This window comes from Oryzias melastigma, linkage group LG6 (assembly GCF_002922805.2).
Source record: "Oryzias melastigma strain HK-1 linkage group LG6, ASM292280v2, whole genome shotgun sequence".
NCBI lineage: Eukaryota > Metazoa > Chordata > Actinopteri > Beloniformes > Adrianichthyidae > Oryzias > Oryzias melastigma.
Genome location: NC_050517.1, coordinates 26,379,544 through 26,394,510, shown reverse-complemented (window position 1 = coordinate 26,394,510; position 14,967 = coordinate 26,379,544). Strand labels below are relative to the sequence as shown.

The 14,967-nt window shown below is 39.0% G+C and overlaps 2 protein-coding genes across 7 annotated transcripts in view; both read left to right on the top strand.

The window, feature by feature from the left end:
- hydin (HYDIN axonemal central pair apparatus protein) overlaps positions 1-1,119 on the top strand; it is a 77,894-nt gene extending 76,775 nt beyond the window's left edge. For all 4 annotated transcript variants that reach the window (XM_024282698.2, XM_036212494.1, XM_036212493.1 and 1 more), the window contains 2 exons: positions 325-606; positions 798-1,119. In XM_024282698.2, the coding sequence (XP_024138466.1) occupies positions 325-606; positions 798-998 (483 nt within the window). In that variant the 3' untranslated portion in view covers positions 999-1,119. The remainder of the gene's footprint in view (positions 1-324; positions 607-797) is intronic.
- Positions 1,120-1,734: 615 nt separating this feature from the next.
- Positions 1,735-14,967, top strand: part of necab2 (N-terminal EF-hand calcium binding protein 2) — a 140,566-nt gene continuing 127,333 nt past the window's right edge. Inside the window, exons 1-2 of one of the 3 annotated variants that reach the window (XM_036212495.1) lie at positions 1,735-2,124; positions 5,742-5,766. In XM_036212495.1, the coding sequence (XP_036068388.1) occupies positions 1,798-2,124; positions 5,742-5,766 (352 nt within the window). In that variant the 5' untranslated portion in view covers positions 1,735-1,797. The remainder of the gene's footprint in view (positions 2,125-5,741; positions 5,767-14,967) is intronic. The other 2 variants (XM_024282705.2, XM_024282704.2) reach the window with 2 other exon arrangements.

The following is a 14,967-nucleotide window of genomic DNA, read 5'->3' as shown; positions in this document are numbered from 1 at the left end:
AGGTAATCAGCTGCAGATATTTCTGGAAAACCAGCAGGAGGCCGGCCCACGAGACCTGGAGTTTGACACCTCTGGTCTAGACCCATTAGAAACTTATTTTTTTCAGTCTTGGTTCTGGTATTTGCACCTCCAGAAAATATTTTTATTTACGTCTAAAAAACCATTTATACTTTACCATTTTTTAAATTTCATAGTTCATTACTAATAAGGTTTTGTGGACTAAGTGGGTTTCTGTTTCCCAAACCTGCCGATCTCATCAGCTTTTACAAATTAAATCATTTCACATCAGCAATAGGAACTTATTTTTTCCTGATCACCTTCCAGATCGATTGTCCCGACTTCACCGTGAACAAAACTGTCGTTGCTCCTCCGGGCCTCCAGGTGGGGTCAGAGGTCAGCGTGGAGGTGTGTTTTGAGCCCCACCAGCTTGGCGAAGTGAAAGCGGACCTCAGCCTGTCCTCTGGGATTCACGGGGAGTACATCTTTCCCTTACATGGGGTCTGCCTCCCCCCTAAAGCTCAGGGTCCACTTAGCATCAAGGCAGGTCACAGCATCACCATCCCCTTCAAGAACGTGTTCCTGCAAAGTGTCTCTTTCACCACTCAGGTAAAGAACAGGCAGAACTTGGAAAGAGAACTCTTCATGATAAGATTTATTTTATTATTATCATTATTAATAAGAGGTGTAGCAGCACCCAACTAATTTATAATTAGCTCAGAGTGACTTACAAAGACTTTCCATCTAAGTTATCGTTATTGTTGTGCAGCTAAATCCGACTGCATGCTCTGCTGCTTTAGGTGGACAACCCCTGCTTTACCGTCAAAGGACCAGACAGCATCAAACCAAAGAAGATCCAGAACATCCAAGTTTCCTTTGAGGTTCCTGATGGAGATCCTGCTAGGGAAGCGTGGTTTGGAAAGCTGACTGTTTCCAGCGAGTGCTCCGAGGGGCGCAGCAAGCCTTGCTCATGGGTCTATTACCTGAAAGGTTCCCAGTGATTGTAAATGACCCACAACAGGAACCAGCTGATCTTTTTTATTTTTTGTACTAACTATAATATATGAATGTATTAAGAATGCCAAAGCTGCATTCCTTGACTTAATAAATTCTTTAGAAGTCCTTCCTGTCGATGCTATCTCATTTCCACAAGGGGGCAGTAATGTCAAGCAGTTTGATCAGAGTTTTGCTCCGTCTCTGATGGAGGGGAAATACACATCATCCTCCACAGCTGTTTTGTCATTCTGTCAACTTTCCTGCAGGACTTCATTTGTTCTGATCATCTCGTTGAAGGAAAAACCCGGTAACTCTGGAAAAGGGCAGACCTGGTGGAGTCAGTCATTACTAAAGGTTAGATCTGTCACATCACTCATGCACGCCACCCTCTAATGAGAGGATCTGTAGTGGATGAGGGGAAAACTTCCCGTTGGGGATGCAGAAATCCTCCTCCTAGACTGCAGCATCCATTTTTTGTTGTTAAAAAAGATTAAAGCCAAATAAGAGAAGCTATAAATATTTTTTATTTGAAAAAGGAAAATAGTGTTTTTGGAATTTAGAGGAATAAAGTACATTTTGAATGATTCAAATCAACCAAATTTTAAACCATGATGTGCAAAAACAAACGCACAAAAGAAAGTAAGAAGTTGATGCTTCTTTCTTCATTGCAGGTTGTTGAGTGGGTTTGGAGGGAATGTGGGTTGGGTGTGTTTTGGGGTGGGTGTGTGATGTAAGGAGGGAGGTTGGGGGGGGGGTCCTCTCTCTCCCCCATAGAGCGCAGCATGAGCGCTCCGCAGCAAAAGGATGTGTGAGCAGGCAGCGCGTTACTGTAGGGACGGAGTCCACAAACTGCTCAACAAAGAACAAGCCAAACTCCGCGCGCAGGAGAGCCGCGAGCAGCCCAAGCCCCCAGCCGGTCAGGACAGCGAGTCCGCGACGGCAGCGCAGTCCGGAAACAGCGGCGCCCAGCCCGGTGGAATCGACGGGCTCGTCCGCTGGATCGTCACCAAAATGAGCGACAACAAGAACATCTCCAGCCGGGAGTACGCCTCCAGCAAAGAGGAGGTGGCCGTGGCCCAGGAGCAGTTCTTCGCCCCGGAGCCGCGGAGAGGCATCTCGGTCATCCTGGATGTGAGTATCAGGCTGGGCGGGCGGGTTGGATGCGCAGCATCCAGGGAGCGGTGCGCGCCGTGCGCACTTACGCACGGACACGAGCGCAGGAGTGGAGGCTTGGCAGGAGGTCTGCTGGTTATTTGACACTTTGGTGGGTGTCCGGGATGAGGCTGGCGCCTGAACTCTCTGCTCTGTCTGCACCCTCCACTCCTGCCAAACCGCATCAGTTTGCAAACTTCTAAACACATTTCTAACAAAACAAAATAAAAATCCTCATTCATTTCATAAAAATCAGTTCAGATGCTTTACTGATCCACTTTTGGAGCAATCTTTAATATAGGTCAGCTCATCAATACCAGCAGATCGTTTTTCTCCCCCGAGATCTTCTGGTCCGGCCTTAATAGAAGACAAAACAAAAGAGAAACTAGATCAGCTTCTGCAAATGGCCCCAATAAAGTCATGATTATGACCAGAGGGCCAATTCAGATTTCATGTCACATTATTCAAGCTTTTTAAAAAAAAGAAAAAGTTCCTCCTTGAGAAAAATTCCTTCCAGCAAACACTAATATTGTGTGTTTGGACTCCAGAGTTAAATCTGCATTTCAGTGAGAAGTTCCTTTTTTGGAAAATTTCACTCATGTTTTTGCTGAAATATGTCTGTTATTTCTGTTGTGTTTATGACTCAACGACTGTCTGCTTTGATCTCTTAGCCTGCAACTCTTCCTTCTCTGCAGCTTTGAACTCATTCTAGCATTTTCTCTCCTAAAATGTTAATGGTTTTGCCATTTCCCACTCTTGCTGACCCCGTCATCATTATCATGCTGCAGAAAGTGAACGTTTGATGTGCGCGCTCACACCTGCATCCAGCTGCCTTCTTGCTCCTCCTGTTTGCTCTTTTTTCTCCTTCCTTTCATATTTTATCCTTTCCTCCGCTCTTTTCAGAGAAATCCTTTTTCATAGGGGTTTTCCTGTCTACTCCTAATTTTATTTTAATTACTTAACCCTCATAATTTAGCTCTTTTTGTTTCTCTCCTTGCCATGAGCCTCCTGAACGCAACACTCTCTTTCCCTAGCTCCTTTGTCGTCGGCTCTTGTTCGTGGGGCTGAGTTGGCCCCATGGGTGCATTAGAAGAGCAGAACAATGCAGAGCTGCTTGTCATCCGAAGCACAGCTCCGTTTAACACCAAAGTTTTGATCTGTTCTGTAATGATGCCTCCAAGACTGCACATCATATTTAGAGCTTTAGCTGCCACAATGCAAAAACCTCTTAATGAGTATCACTGCAACAGAAGAGGGAAATAATTAAACATGAAAGCAACTTTTATACAGGTTTAATCTAGAAAATCGGAAAAAAGAATATCAATTAACACAGTTACTGCCACGGACAGAAATGACTAGAACATTTTTACAAATCAGTAAATCCAGAATCATATTCTCTTATTTATATTTGAATAAAACCGATAAATTATTAAAAGGATCAGCTCCTTTGTAGTCTTTTTGGATCACAGAAATCATCAGCCGATGGAGGGAGTCTGCATTTCAGAAGCATTGAAGCTCCTTGCTGCAGTTCTGTCAATATTTGGGCTCATTTTTGCTTCTTCAGAACACACAGCTGTGATGCAGCAAGAGCCCGTCTCTTTGGTTACAGAGTTCAGAAACGACACAGGAGCCCTATTTTCTGTATTGTTGTGTTTTGGCAGCTGATTCTGAATAGAAAATTGAATTGGAGAAACCAAAATGAAGCAGCAGTTTCTACAAAAGGGATTCTTCTGCTGCTTCAAATACTAAAAGTAAAAATGCTGAAATCTGGATCTCCTCTTTACAAGCTCTCTTTTTCCTATACTCTCCGGCCTCCAGTTCCTCATCCGTATGCTTCTTAGCAGAAGTTCCAGTTCTGAGCCTTTCACTTCCAAACAGGTCAAAGCTTTTACTGAAGCTATAAATCAGCTCAATGTGGAGCATGCAGCGAATCCTCATCCGTCTGGTGGACATCATCAGCTCAGTGCTGCACCTTATCCCTCAGTCTCAGTGTGAAGTGACGAAAAGAGAAGTCTGGGCACGGAATGTTGGCTGACCAGCCGCTAATTACAGTCCAGATTCTCTATTTATGCAGAATTAGTCACTCCTCTGAAGAAAAAAAAAAAAAAAAACACAGCATTGCATGTGCTTTACCATCTGTCATCTATCAGCTCTCTTTTCACTGTGGCAGCGATGGGTAAATCAACTTTTAGCAACATAATCTGAGAGTGTCAAAGTTGGATTTGGTGTGATTTCAGTTCACTTTTAAACAGAAGTGTTGGAGTTTAATCCAAACCAGGGTTGCACAAACCTTTTGCAAAGAGATTTGGTGAGGGGGAAATGTGTGGGGGGCCAACCAGTCGACCTGCATTTCTGAACCTTTTTTCATCATACATAGAAAATAAATTCATTCATTTTTACCAAAAAATACTGTGAATTTCACATTTGAAAACCAGAAATAACATAAAGAAGTCTGAAAAAAATTGTTACATTAAATCTGGTTCATAAGAAACCCAATCATTCATAATTAAATGCTCACTTTAAACTTCTAAATTTAAATCATGTGAACGAAAAAAAATAGTTATCTTATTTAAAAGTACATTTTCTTCACTTTGTTTACTGTTAACATTTCAGAAAGGAGTGAGAAAGTTTCACAGATTTACAGTGTAATATAATAACAGAATTTAGTCAATAATAGTTTTATAAAAAGTGCTCACAGTTTTTAGAAACTGCTGGAGCCGCATATTATTGATTTTTTGTACAGAAGCCGGTGGAAATCTGAATGTGGGCTGCTCTTGGCCGACAGGCCAGACTTTTGACATGCTTGATGTAAACCTTTGTTGGATTGAAATATTTCCTGGTCAGACTGAGGGTCTAAAAGGAAAGACTACTTAAATCTATAATTCTATTGGATTCTCAATTTCCCAGAAGACAAGTCTTTCTGGGAAATTGGAATATACTTTGATTTTCCTTGAAGCTGTTCAGAGAGGATTCATTCAGTGGTTACACCTGGACAAAAGACAGGTTCAACTATACAATAAAAAACATGTCAAACATTTTTACAGATATGCAAATGAGGATCTCTTTAGAACCCTGTTGGATGTGTGAGTTTCATTTTCTAGATCGTCCTTTTAGAGGCATTTTTTCAGCTTTGTGTTTGTTCTCATCGCAGCAGCTCCCTTTCCTCGGAAAATTGTGTGTTTCGTACACTGACCCCCAGAGTCGCCGTCTTTCTCTGGTTCTCATTTTCTGACATTTCTATATTGTTTTCTCTTCAACTGAATGTCCTGTAAGTTCAGCTCCTCCCTTCATTCAGCTTACTGGGTCTCCCAGAGGGCAGGGGGTCATAGCACAGCATTGGCCTGATACTGGGTCATTATGGATGGCGTCTGCAGGTCTGGTTTGAAAAAAATCCTTATTTAATTGCAGCGGTTTAATCAAATTCAATCATGAGTCCGGTTCATGCCACAACACCTAGATCAGAAGCAGAACTTATAAAAATAAATAAAAGATCAAAACTGTAAAACATCCCTCACCTGAACCAAACAGACCCTGTCTGAGATCCCTCCGGCATAGAGAACTCAGACTGACATTACTGCGTTTGCTTTGTGTTACAGATATTCAGAAGAGCCGACAAAGATGGTGAGTAAAGATCTTCATCTTCTTACGTCCTGTCAGAAGTGTGAGGAGACGTTGGTGGTTAAAAGTTGTGTTTCTGCAGCGTTTACATCTGCATATGTTCAAAGCATTCATGAACTCGGCTTTACTTTTTAGTCAAATTGAATTTAGTTGATTACAGTAAATCATCAGTGAATTTCTTTTCTTTTAAAACATAAGGAAATATATTTCCTAAAATATATTTTTGTTAAAAAAACAAAAAAAAACATATCTGCTTATTATTCTGGTCAAAGCAGATAAAAGTAAATTAAACATTTACCAACGTTTATTTAAAAAAATAATACTGTAGTTAGTTATCCAAGTAGGATTTACATAGCTATGCTAACATTCATTAAGATTTACATTTAAATATTATAATTTCAGATTTGTTTGTTTTCTGTCAAGGATATACAAACACGTAAAGTTTTCTGGTGTAGCATTGTACTAAATACTCACAAATATTTAAAATAAAGTCATGAAGAAGTTCTTGTTCTTCTCGTTGAAGGTGGGATGTTGAATTTGTCGGTGGTTCTCCCACCCCAGATAGGATGGGAGCTTGAGAGGAAGGAGAAACTCTGGGAGAAGTGATCCAGGGCATTTCTTTAAGGGAAAGTGGTGATCAGGCAGATGTTAACAGACGTGGGAGTGAGGGAAACAGAGGGTTACTTTGGTGATTGGGACAGGAGTGCAAAAGATCAGAATGCTGTGGTAAAGACATTTTTACAGAAAAGAGAGGAGCATCAGATGACATATAAGAGTGGATGGACCACAAAAGGTTATCACATCTTGTACAGTCATAATCTGAAAGAGACCAGTGACTGCAAAGTGGTTCTTGCATGGAGAGAATGCAACCAGAGGAGATTGAATGGTGGTGAGAGGAGCCATGTTGTTGGTTTTAGAGACTCTGAGAAAGAGACCGGAGGCAGAGATGAAGATGTTGAGGTTTTGAATCCAGATTATGGGAGATGTTTTGAAGAAAAATGGTTTGAGATGGTTTAGATTTGGAGAACTCTGTTGGTGAAAGAATGTTGATGTTGGAGCTACCAGAAAAGAGGACTAGAGGAAGACCAAAGAGGAGGTTTGTGAATGTATTGAAGGAGGACATGAGGGTGGATGGTGTGAGCCAGGAGGATGCAGAAGAGGTTGGATGGAGGACAATGATCAACCCCTTATGAGAGTGATCAAAAGACTAAGAGTTGGAGTTTCTGTTCGTTCATGCAAAAATGCTGGTTCCTTCTGCTTCACTATCTATTGTCCTGCAAAACTGTTTGAAAAGCAAAAAAAAAAAGATGTTGAAAACAAACTATCTCTGCAAAAACTGAAACTTAAGAAAGTAAAAGTGTTTACAGTCATAGTAAGTAATTGTACTGACTGTTATGTGGTATATTTTATTTTTTGATAAGGATAAAAGTTGTTCAATCACGAGTATGGGATCATCCAAGAAGGGACTAGAGTTGTCAGAGTGCAGGCGAGGGTCAGGGCAGGCGGCAGGCAATCAGAGTTAAAACAGAGTCAGAAACAGAAGATCAGGTCCAGATAGAAACGCTTGGTAATGCAGGCAGGGTGACACAAACTATATCTCGCACTGAGTGAAGCTCTGTGCGCTGCTTAAGTGTCCTGTGGGTGATTATCAAAGGAGAGACAACTCAACAGCATCCAGCAACTGTTCGCTGGGGTTGCTGGGAGATGCAGTACAATCAGTACTCTGGAGATGGCTCCAGCTGGTGACCAGAGGGGGAGACAGAGCGCTGACTCCTGACAGTGTTATTGTAGACATTTAAATATCGGTATCAGCAAATTTCGGCTATCACCACAGTTGCAGGGCAAATATCGGTTATCGTATCTGCCAGAAAAAATTATACTGGCCCATCCCAAGTAAAAAAACCCTCGTTTGAAGAAAAAATGTTTTATTTTTCTGTCTTGCAAGAAAAATAGTCTTGTTTAAAAAGTTTTTAAATAGCAAAATTATCTTTGGTAAAAAAAAAAAACATGCCCTAGTGACTGAAAAAAAGAATATGTGGTAAGATTCTTTTTTTTTCTGTTTCAAGAATTTTTTATTTATTTCTAGGAAGCTTATTTTTTCAGAGTTTCCCGCTAAGGTAAACCATAGATATGAGATAAGAAACTGGATTTAGGTGGAAGATAGGAGCTTTAACAGTGACTACAAACAAACATAGGTGACAAAATCTGTTCAGATGAGATTTGGTAAACAGGCCAAGAGGCTGTAGACGTCAACGTTCAGAACCAGAAGTCCTCGACCGGAGCCTGACGTCCCCCCATATACCTCAAAAAAAAAAAAAAAAACTGAAAAAAAAAGAAATCCTTTGCTTCAAAATAGATATATAGAAAAAGGTCCAAATTAAACTAGATTCATAAAAGACATGTAAGATAACAAGAAGTTGCCACTAGATGATGCATCTTCACCGATCAATGGATGAAGACGATGATCCAGGTACTCTGGTGAAGTAAAGACAAATGAAATCTTGAAGAAAAGGATAAAGGTGAAGTCGTCATTTTTGGATGCTTCCCAAGAGCAGAATTTAATTTTTGAGTTAAATGTATGAATGAGTGTCTGTTCTGGAAAATGAACGCCTGTTGTTAGAAGGGAAAGCGGTAAAGCTTGGCGTTGTATTTTTAGTGTGTTGGGACGTTTGAGTGTTTTCAGAGGAAAGCTTCAGGATTCTGTGCGGCTTTGCCAGTGAGAAGTTTGTTTATAGACTCTGACATCTGCTGTTTCACTTCAACTCTGCCTCTTCAGTCCAACTTGATGCAGCTCACAGAATAATTTTAACTAATGAGGAAAAGAATGAAACGCTCCACATTAGCCAGATGGTCACTTTGCTCTTCCAGCGATTCTTTGTTAGCATGGAAAGGGGTTTTATTTCCGTCCAAGCCATTTGGACCTTTTGGGTTTTTCTCCAGTGCAGCTCGATTCCCAACGTTCATCTCTGCAAATAAGTTCAAGACAGTTTTGATGTTCATCTCAGAGCTGAATCCCTCCACTGATGCTCAGCGAGCATGTAACCTGTCACTCAGATGATGATCTTTCACGAGTTTAGTCATGAACATTTATCACCAAATGCTTGTAAGATTAATCACCAACTTTTCTGATGCAGAACGCCGCTCAGACACGTTTCCAGCTGCTTACTGCATCGGCAGCTCCTCACTAAAAAAGGGCCGTGGGGTTGTGTGAAAATTTATGAAATCAGTCTCTTGGAGAGCTCCAACAGCTCCATCCCAGCTGCTCTTTAAAGACGCACATACGCTTCTGCGGCAAACGGAACAAAGACGGTTATTATGGAGGAACACCATTTGATGTATAGATGGCAGCCTGGAGAAAGAAGCGGCGAGCACAAGCTGAGGAAGAGCTATTTTTACCCTCCTCCTCTTCGCTCCTGGGAGAAGACTGGAACTGTTTAATGAGTGAGAGGGGGGGATGCTAAGTGGTAGAGTGGTGGATTGTTAAAAGAAAAGAGTGCAGGAGAAGGAGGGAGATGACAGAAGGATCCAGAGGAGAGGAAGCGAGGTGGAGTGAGAGCTTCGCACGTTTGACATCGGGGCAGTAATTGGAGTTTGCTCGGCTGAAGTTTGTCCTTAACATTTCTGGACTTCAGGGCTGTTGAACCAGCAGCTCAGGGAGGGGGAAATGTGCCATAGAGTTCGTGTCTACATCATAGCAAAGTTATAAGGGGAAAAAAGACATTTATTTGGACTTTTCCAGCTCAATCTGTAAAAAAAAAAAAAAAGAAAAAAAGCATATTCATGGGGTGAAACTTTAAAATGAATTGACAATTAAATGCATTGAAAACAGTGTTTCCCAATTTAAGCATAAACATAACTTTTATTCTGGTGTGACACTATTGGAGTTTATGATGTGAACAATATTCATATATTTTTTATTTTGCATCTATTTATACAGGAAAACACTCTATTTTCTGAGATATAAAGTCCAATTTGTTAAATTCCCACTCCGATCATCTTTTGATCTATTGTTAAAGTGTTACCAATGTTTTAGCTCATTAGAAATGTTCATATTATCAATCTGTTTACACTCTTTCATGCTAGCTTACAGCTCCTCCCAACCCCAACCTAACATTAGCGGTGCAACAAAAATGGTGAGCAATATTGGAGCTATCCATTCGTGCAGTATTGGGACACATGCCAGATCAGACTAGTAAAAAGAAGATGTACATGGATCTAGTCCACTACAAAAATGGAGCTTGTGGCTCGCCGATGGTAGCATCTATGGTACTGCTAAAGGCTCTTACAAACATTTTTTTTGTTTGCTCCTGATTCCCAATGATAAAAAAGACATTCAGAAATGTAACTTTTAAGTGTCATTTTCTTAAAATTGATGTCCTATCATCAACAGAATTTTAACTTGAGTGGGTCTTTAAATTGTTTTAATTTAAATTGTTTTGTTAGGTATTATAAACTCAATAGTTGCTTTTCTGAACCACACAGATAGAACCAACAGTCCCTGATTCTTTTGGTTCTTGTAAAGGAACATTCTTTTGATTCAATCGAAATAGACAAAAACTATATAATCATTAAAAATACCCCCCAAAAAACTATTATCTTAGCAGCTATTATCTTCATCCACCCAGAGGCGGATGAAGAGGAGTTCAAGCTGCTTGAAGACATGAGAAGGTGAAAGATTCATGAACACTCAAAGTAATAGAACTACTGTATGGTTCTGCATAGAACCTTTGTTATTTCAATTCTTGTAATGGATGTAAAACTACTAAGATTCCCTCTGGTATATAAAAAAATATATATATATTCATTAAGCCAAGAATTGTGGTTGAAAGTTACCCAAGGAAAATGTTTGGAATTGATTCATATGGACATTTTTCAGTTAAAATCCTGTTTATTTAAAGGAACCTCAACAAACTTCAACAGCATGTAGGTGCATACACACCGGCCACGTGTCGGCTCGCATTTAAGCAGCCACTTTCTATGAAAAGTCTATAAAGTCAATGCATGAGTGCGTAGACCAGAATTCTGTGCTTTAACGTCCAAAACACTCGTGATCGTGCATTGCTACGCACGTTTCTAAGTCTGATCGTGGATGTTACGTACAAATCAGGCATTTATTGATCGAATGCTGAATGCTCAACGATCAACCAGTTGAACTTTTTCAAGTTGAATTGCGACAACGTGGGACTGGGACCAATCATGTACTTGGATTTGGTAGTGGCCACAGGCGGCCGGCATGAACGCAGCTTTACAATGCCAACTCCGATAAAAATCATGTTTTTTGTGTTTTTAACACTTTCGTATGCCTTTTTTGTTGATCGAGGACATATGTTCATAAAATTACTCTCAAAATAACATTTCTTAGAATTTCTTTATTAAAATTGTTGAGTAAAATTTGAATAGTTGTAAAAATAAACTACTATAAACTAAAATAAACTGTAAAATAAACTGCCTGTTGATTTTAGCATTGTGTGAAATTAGTCCTACAGCTCATTGAGAATGTAAATGTGATGTTTGGGCACTAAAAGGGATTCAAACGTCTGAGAGCTGATGGCTATATCTGCTGCATGTGTTTTACTTTTTGAGCCAACTCCTCCATTTGCTGCTCTCCACTCCTGAGAGTCCAGCAGCTGCAGTGAGAGAAAGCAGGAGCTCAAAGTGGAGACACCTGTGGAGGTGATCCAGGAGCCACTTGCTCTGGTTCGGGAAAACCCTCTCTTGAGAGGAGCGGAGATTTCAACTGACAGATTGTACTTTTTTTCCCATCTCTCATGACTCAGCAAACATCTGCTAACTACGCTCAGAGCGTTTGACTCGCAGACGAGTTCAGGGAGTCTCGGTCGACCGTGCTGCTGTATAAAAAACCCAACAGTTTTGAGCGATCAGGAGCTGCAGCTGCTCTGATTTACGTGATGGATTTGTTGGGCTTTGGATCTGCTGCCTCCCCTGTCCATCTGGTCAGTCATGAATGAAAGCTAAATCAATAGTTTCTGTCATCTCTGTTTAAAGTCAAGCTTTGTTAGTCCATACATAGAGGTTTACAAGCTGTTTTAGGTGCTGTGGCTGTCAAACTGCTTCAGAGTTTAATGTTTTACTTTAAAAATAAAATTGAAAAGATTGATCATCATGATCAGTGTCTAAATTTTATTTACATGGAAAATATACTTTACAATTTCCAAAAACAAAATAAACAAAAACGTAGCTCTAAATAAGGCTGGGTTGATAAAATTGGATAATGGATCTGAATCAATCTATAACCGTTATAGATCAATAATCCATCTATAGAAGTAGAGATCGATCTAACCCATAATGCTAAGTCCACTAGCTTGATGCTAACGTATAATGGGATTTCCCATAGGGCGGCTTATGCTAACACTCGGTCGACCTAAACATACATTGCTGATTAAATGAACATCTTTATAAACTCACAGGCATGAATTTTCCAAACTCTTTTAAGGAAATGTTTTTTTAAAGTAACCATTTGTGGTCTAAAACAGTTTTTTGCTCATACATTCTTCTTCTTCTGGAATAAGATGTAATGTTATAACGTGACCGCCACCTAGTGGCCAAACTGAAACACTGTCTAGGCGACTAGGAGAGGCAGAACAATTGTCGGAGCTTCTCCGTTTGAGAACACTTATAGTATTAACAGTCTCATTATACCTTCACTAATACATTTTACAGTATGTAAACTGTATCAGATTAATATGAATATCTTCAAAACATGTAAAGAATGTGTCTAAATGTGTAAACCGTGAAAACTCAAAATTGAATCGAATTAAATTGAGTGGCTCGAAACAACAGAAGAAGAAGAAGAGGAATAGCAAAAAAGAAACACTTTAACAAAACGTATTAAAATTACTTGTACAATTATAAATTATAATATATTAATTAAAACAATAGACTAGAGTGACAATACCTTTTTTTTTTTGCAGACAAGAATAAAAACTTAGTTACCAGATATCCTCAAAAGCTTTTTTTTTAGCAGAACCAAAAATGAATCATTTGGGCTTCATGAGGCTTCAAACGTCAAATCTGAGTATTTGAGCACAAAAACCTTAGAGCAGAAAAGGTTTGGCATGTCTGTGATGTGTCTCATCAAGATACAGCGCCACCTTTAGGTAATCCAAGTCTTTTTAAACTTTTTTTTTTTTTTTTACAATTTAATGTCTGCAACAGCATGTCAGTGACAAAGCGAGTGGAACCGTGTCTAAACATTTCTGTTTATTCCTCAAGAAAGCAAACTGTCTTTATTTTTCTAAGCTGGTGGGACGTCACACACAGAGGTGTCATATATCTCATTACCTGCAGACTTTAATTACAGTTTCTCTCACTAACAAATCCCAGAGTGCCGATGATGAGGAAATGATATTCTCTGTGCCAGAAAAGACAAAATATATCTATCTACTTTTTTGTTTCTCTTTTTGTTGCTGTGTGATTTTTTATTTCTTTTTTGTATTTCTTCATGTGGTTTGACAATATTTGCTGCTCAAAGATCATTAGTAATACATTTTTAAGATGCATTTCTAATCTACTTCATTAAAGCTCTACCTAACACTATCTCATTCTTCTGCTCACTGTTTTACAATTTTAGTTGAGTAAAAGTTCACTTGTATTATTTTACATTTTATTAGAAAAGTATAAATGTAAACAAAATTTAAATATTCTCTCTGTTTGGTAAAGTCACAAAAGAGTTTTGTTACTGTTACTTTTCAGTTATTTTCCAATGATTTGTTTTCACTCTACAGCACAATTCTCTGACGCGCCTGTTGACATGTTATTCTATATAAATTCAGTTTTTCTGTTTATTGGGTTGGTGCTGCTGTTGTCTCATTTAAGGACTAGATTCTATCCTCAGTCGGTGCCAAATCCCATTACTACAGCCTACTGTTTTACTTCTCCTAATGAGAAGAGACATAGTACTTCAGTTTAACACAATGTTCACTGTGAAATCATTTAGTGGGCGGAGTCATTCATTTCCTTTCATAAAATGTGATGTGTGTGCTGAACCTGGAAAGCTTTTGACAGTTTTGGTCAATCCATCTCAATGGTTTCACCTATTGACTTTATGTATTTTGTAATATATTTTTAAACACTATTTTTACTATAATTTATTTATTCTGAAGTGTAACACAGTTTCTTAGGGTTTAAAAACCCAATCTGATCATCTTCTGGTCTATTTTCAAAGAGTTTCCAGTGGTCTTTTAATTATGATTTTGTAGTTTTTTTTTGTTTTGTTTTTTTTAGATAAAATCCACTGTGTCCTTTTATGTTACATAGTTTACTCTGCGTAAACTATGTATCTATCTATGTATCTGTATCTGAGAGCTCTCTCGACCCCAACCTGATATTACTGGTGCAACAAAAGCGCCGATATTCAATAGTGGAACTCTCCAGTTGTACAGTTTTCTGCTCAGACGAATAAAACAAAGACGTACGTGGATCTACTCAGGTGGATTCATCCAAAAGTGAGCATATTTTCTACATCACAAAAAAAATATTTTTCCAAGTGGATTTTTTCATCTGCTCCTGATTCACAAAGATTGAAATAAAGAAATACTCCTCTTAATTGTATTTAAATATGTTCTCTATCATCAGAAAAATGTTACAATAACTTGAGTTTTCATTGGAAAGGGTCTTTAAAGAGAAGAAGCTGTAATAGAAGGACTTTCACATCAAACAAACAGCAGTGATGGTGCAGATAAAGAAGCCCATCAGCCAAAACTTGGCTTTGATCTGGAATCTGTTCATCACTTATCTGACATGAGTGAGATCAAGTACTTGAGATCAAGCTTATTTTATGCATAACTCACACAACTCAGATTTAATGGGAGGAAATGCAAAGGGTTCAGAGAGCCTTTTCTTAGATTTAGACTAGAGTTATGTTATGTTCCATCTTCTGCTTGTGAGGAGATGAAACAGTAAAGATTTATTGTCTTGTTGGAACATGACTTGATTAGTCTAAAATGAATGAACATGTTGCAGAGTCTCGTTTGCCCGAAGAAGAAAGAACAATGAAGTCAGACGACTGTTTAGATTTTAAATGTAAAGATGCCTTTTGAAGGTGTTTTCTTCTCTCTGATGTGTCAGAATCAAACTTGATGTTTTTATCGTCTTAGAGTCATTTAGCGTATTTGTTGAGAAGCCCACGACTCTCTTAACTAATGAGTTTCTTAATTTCCTAAATGGTAAAATTAAAAGCCTTTC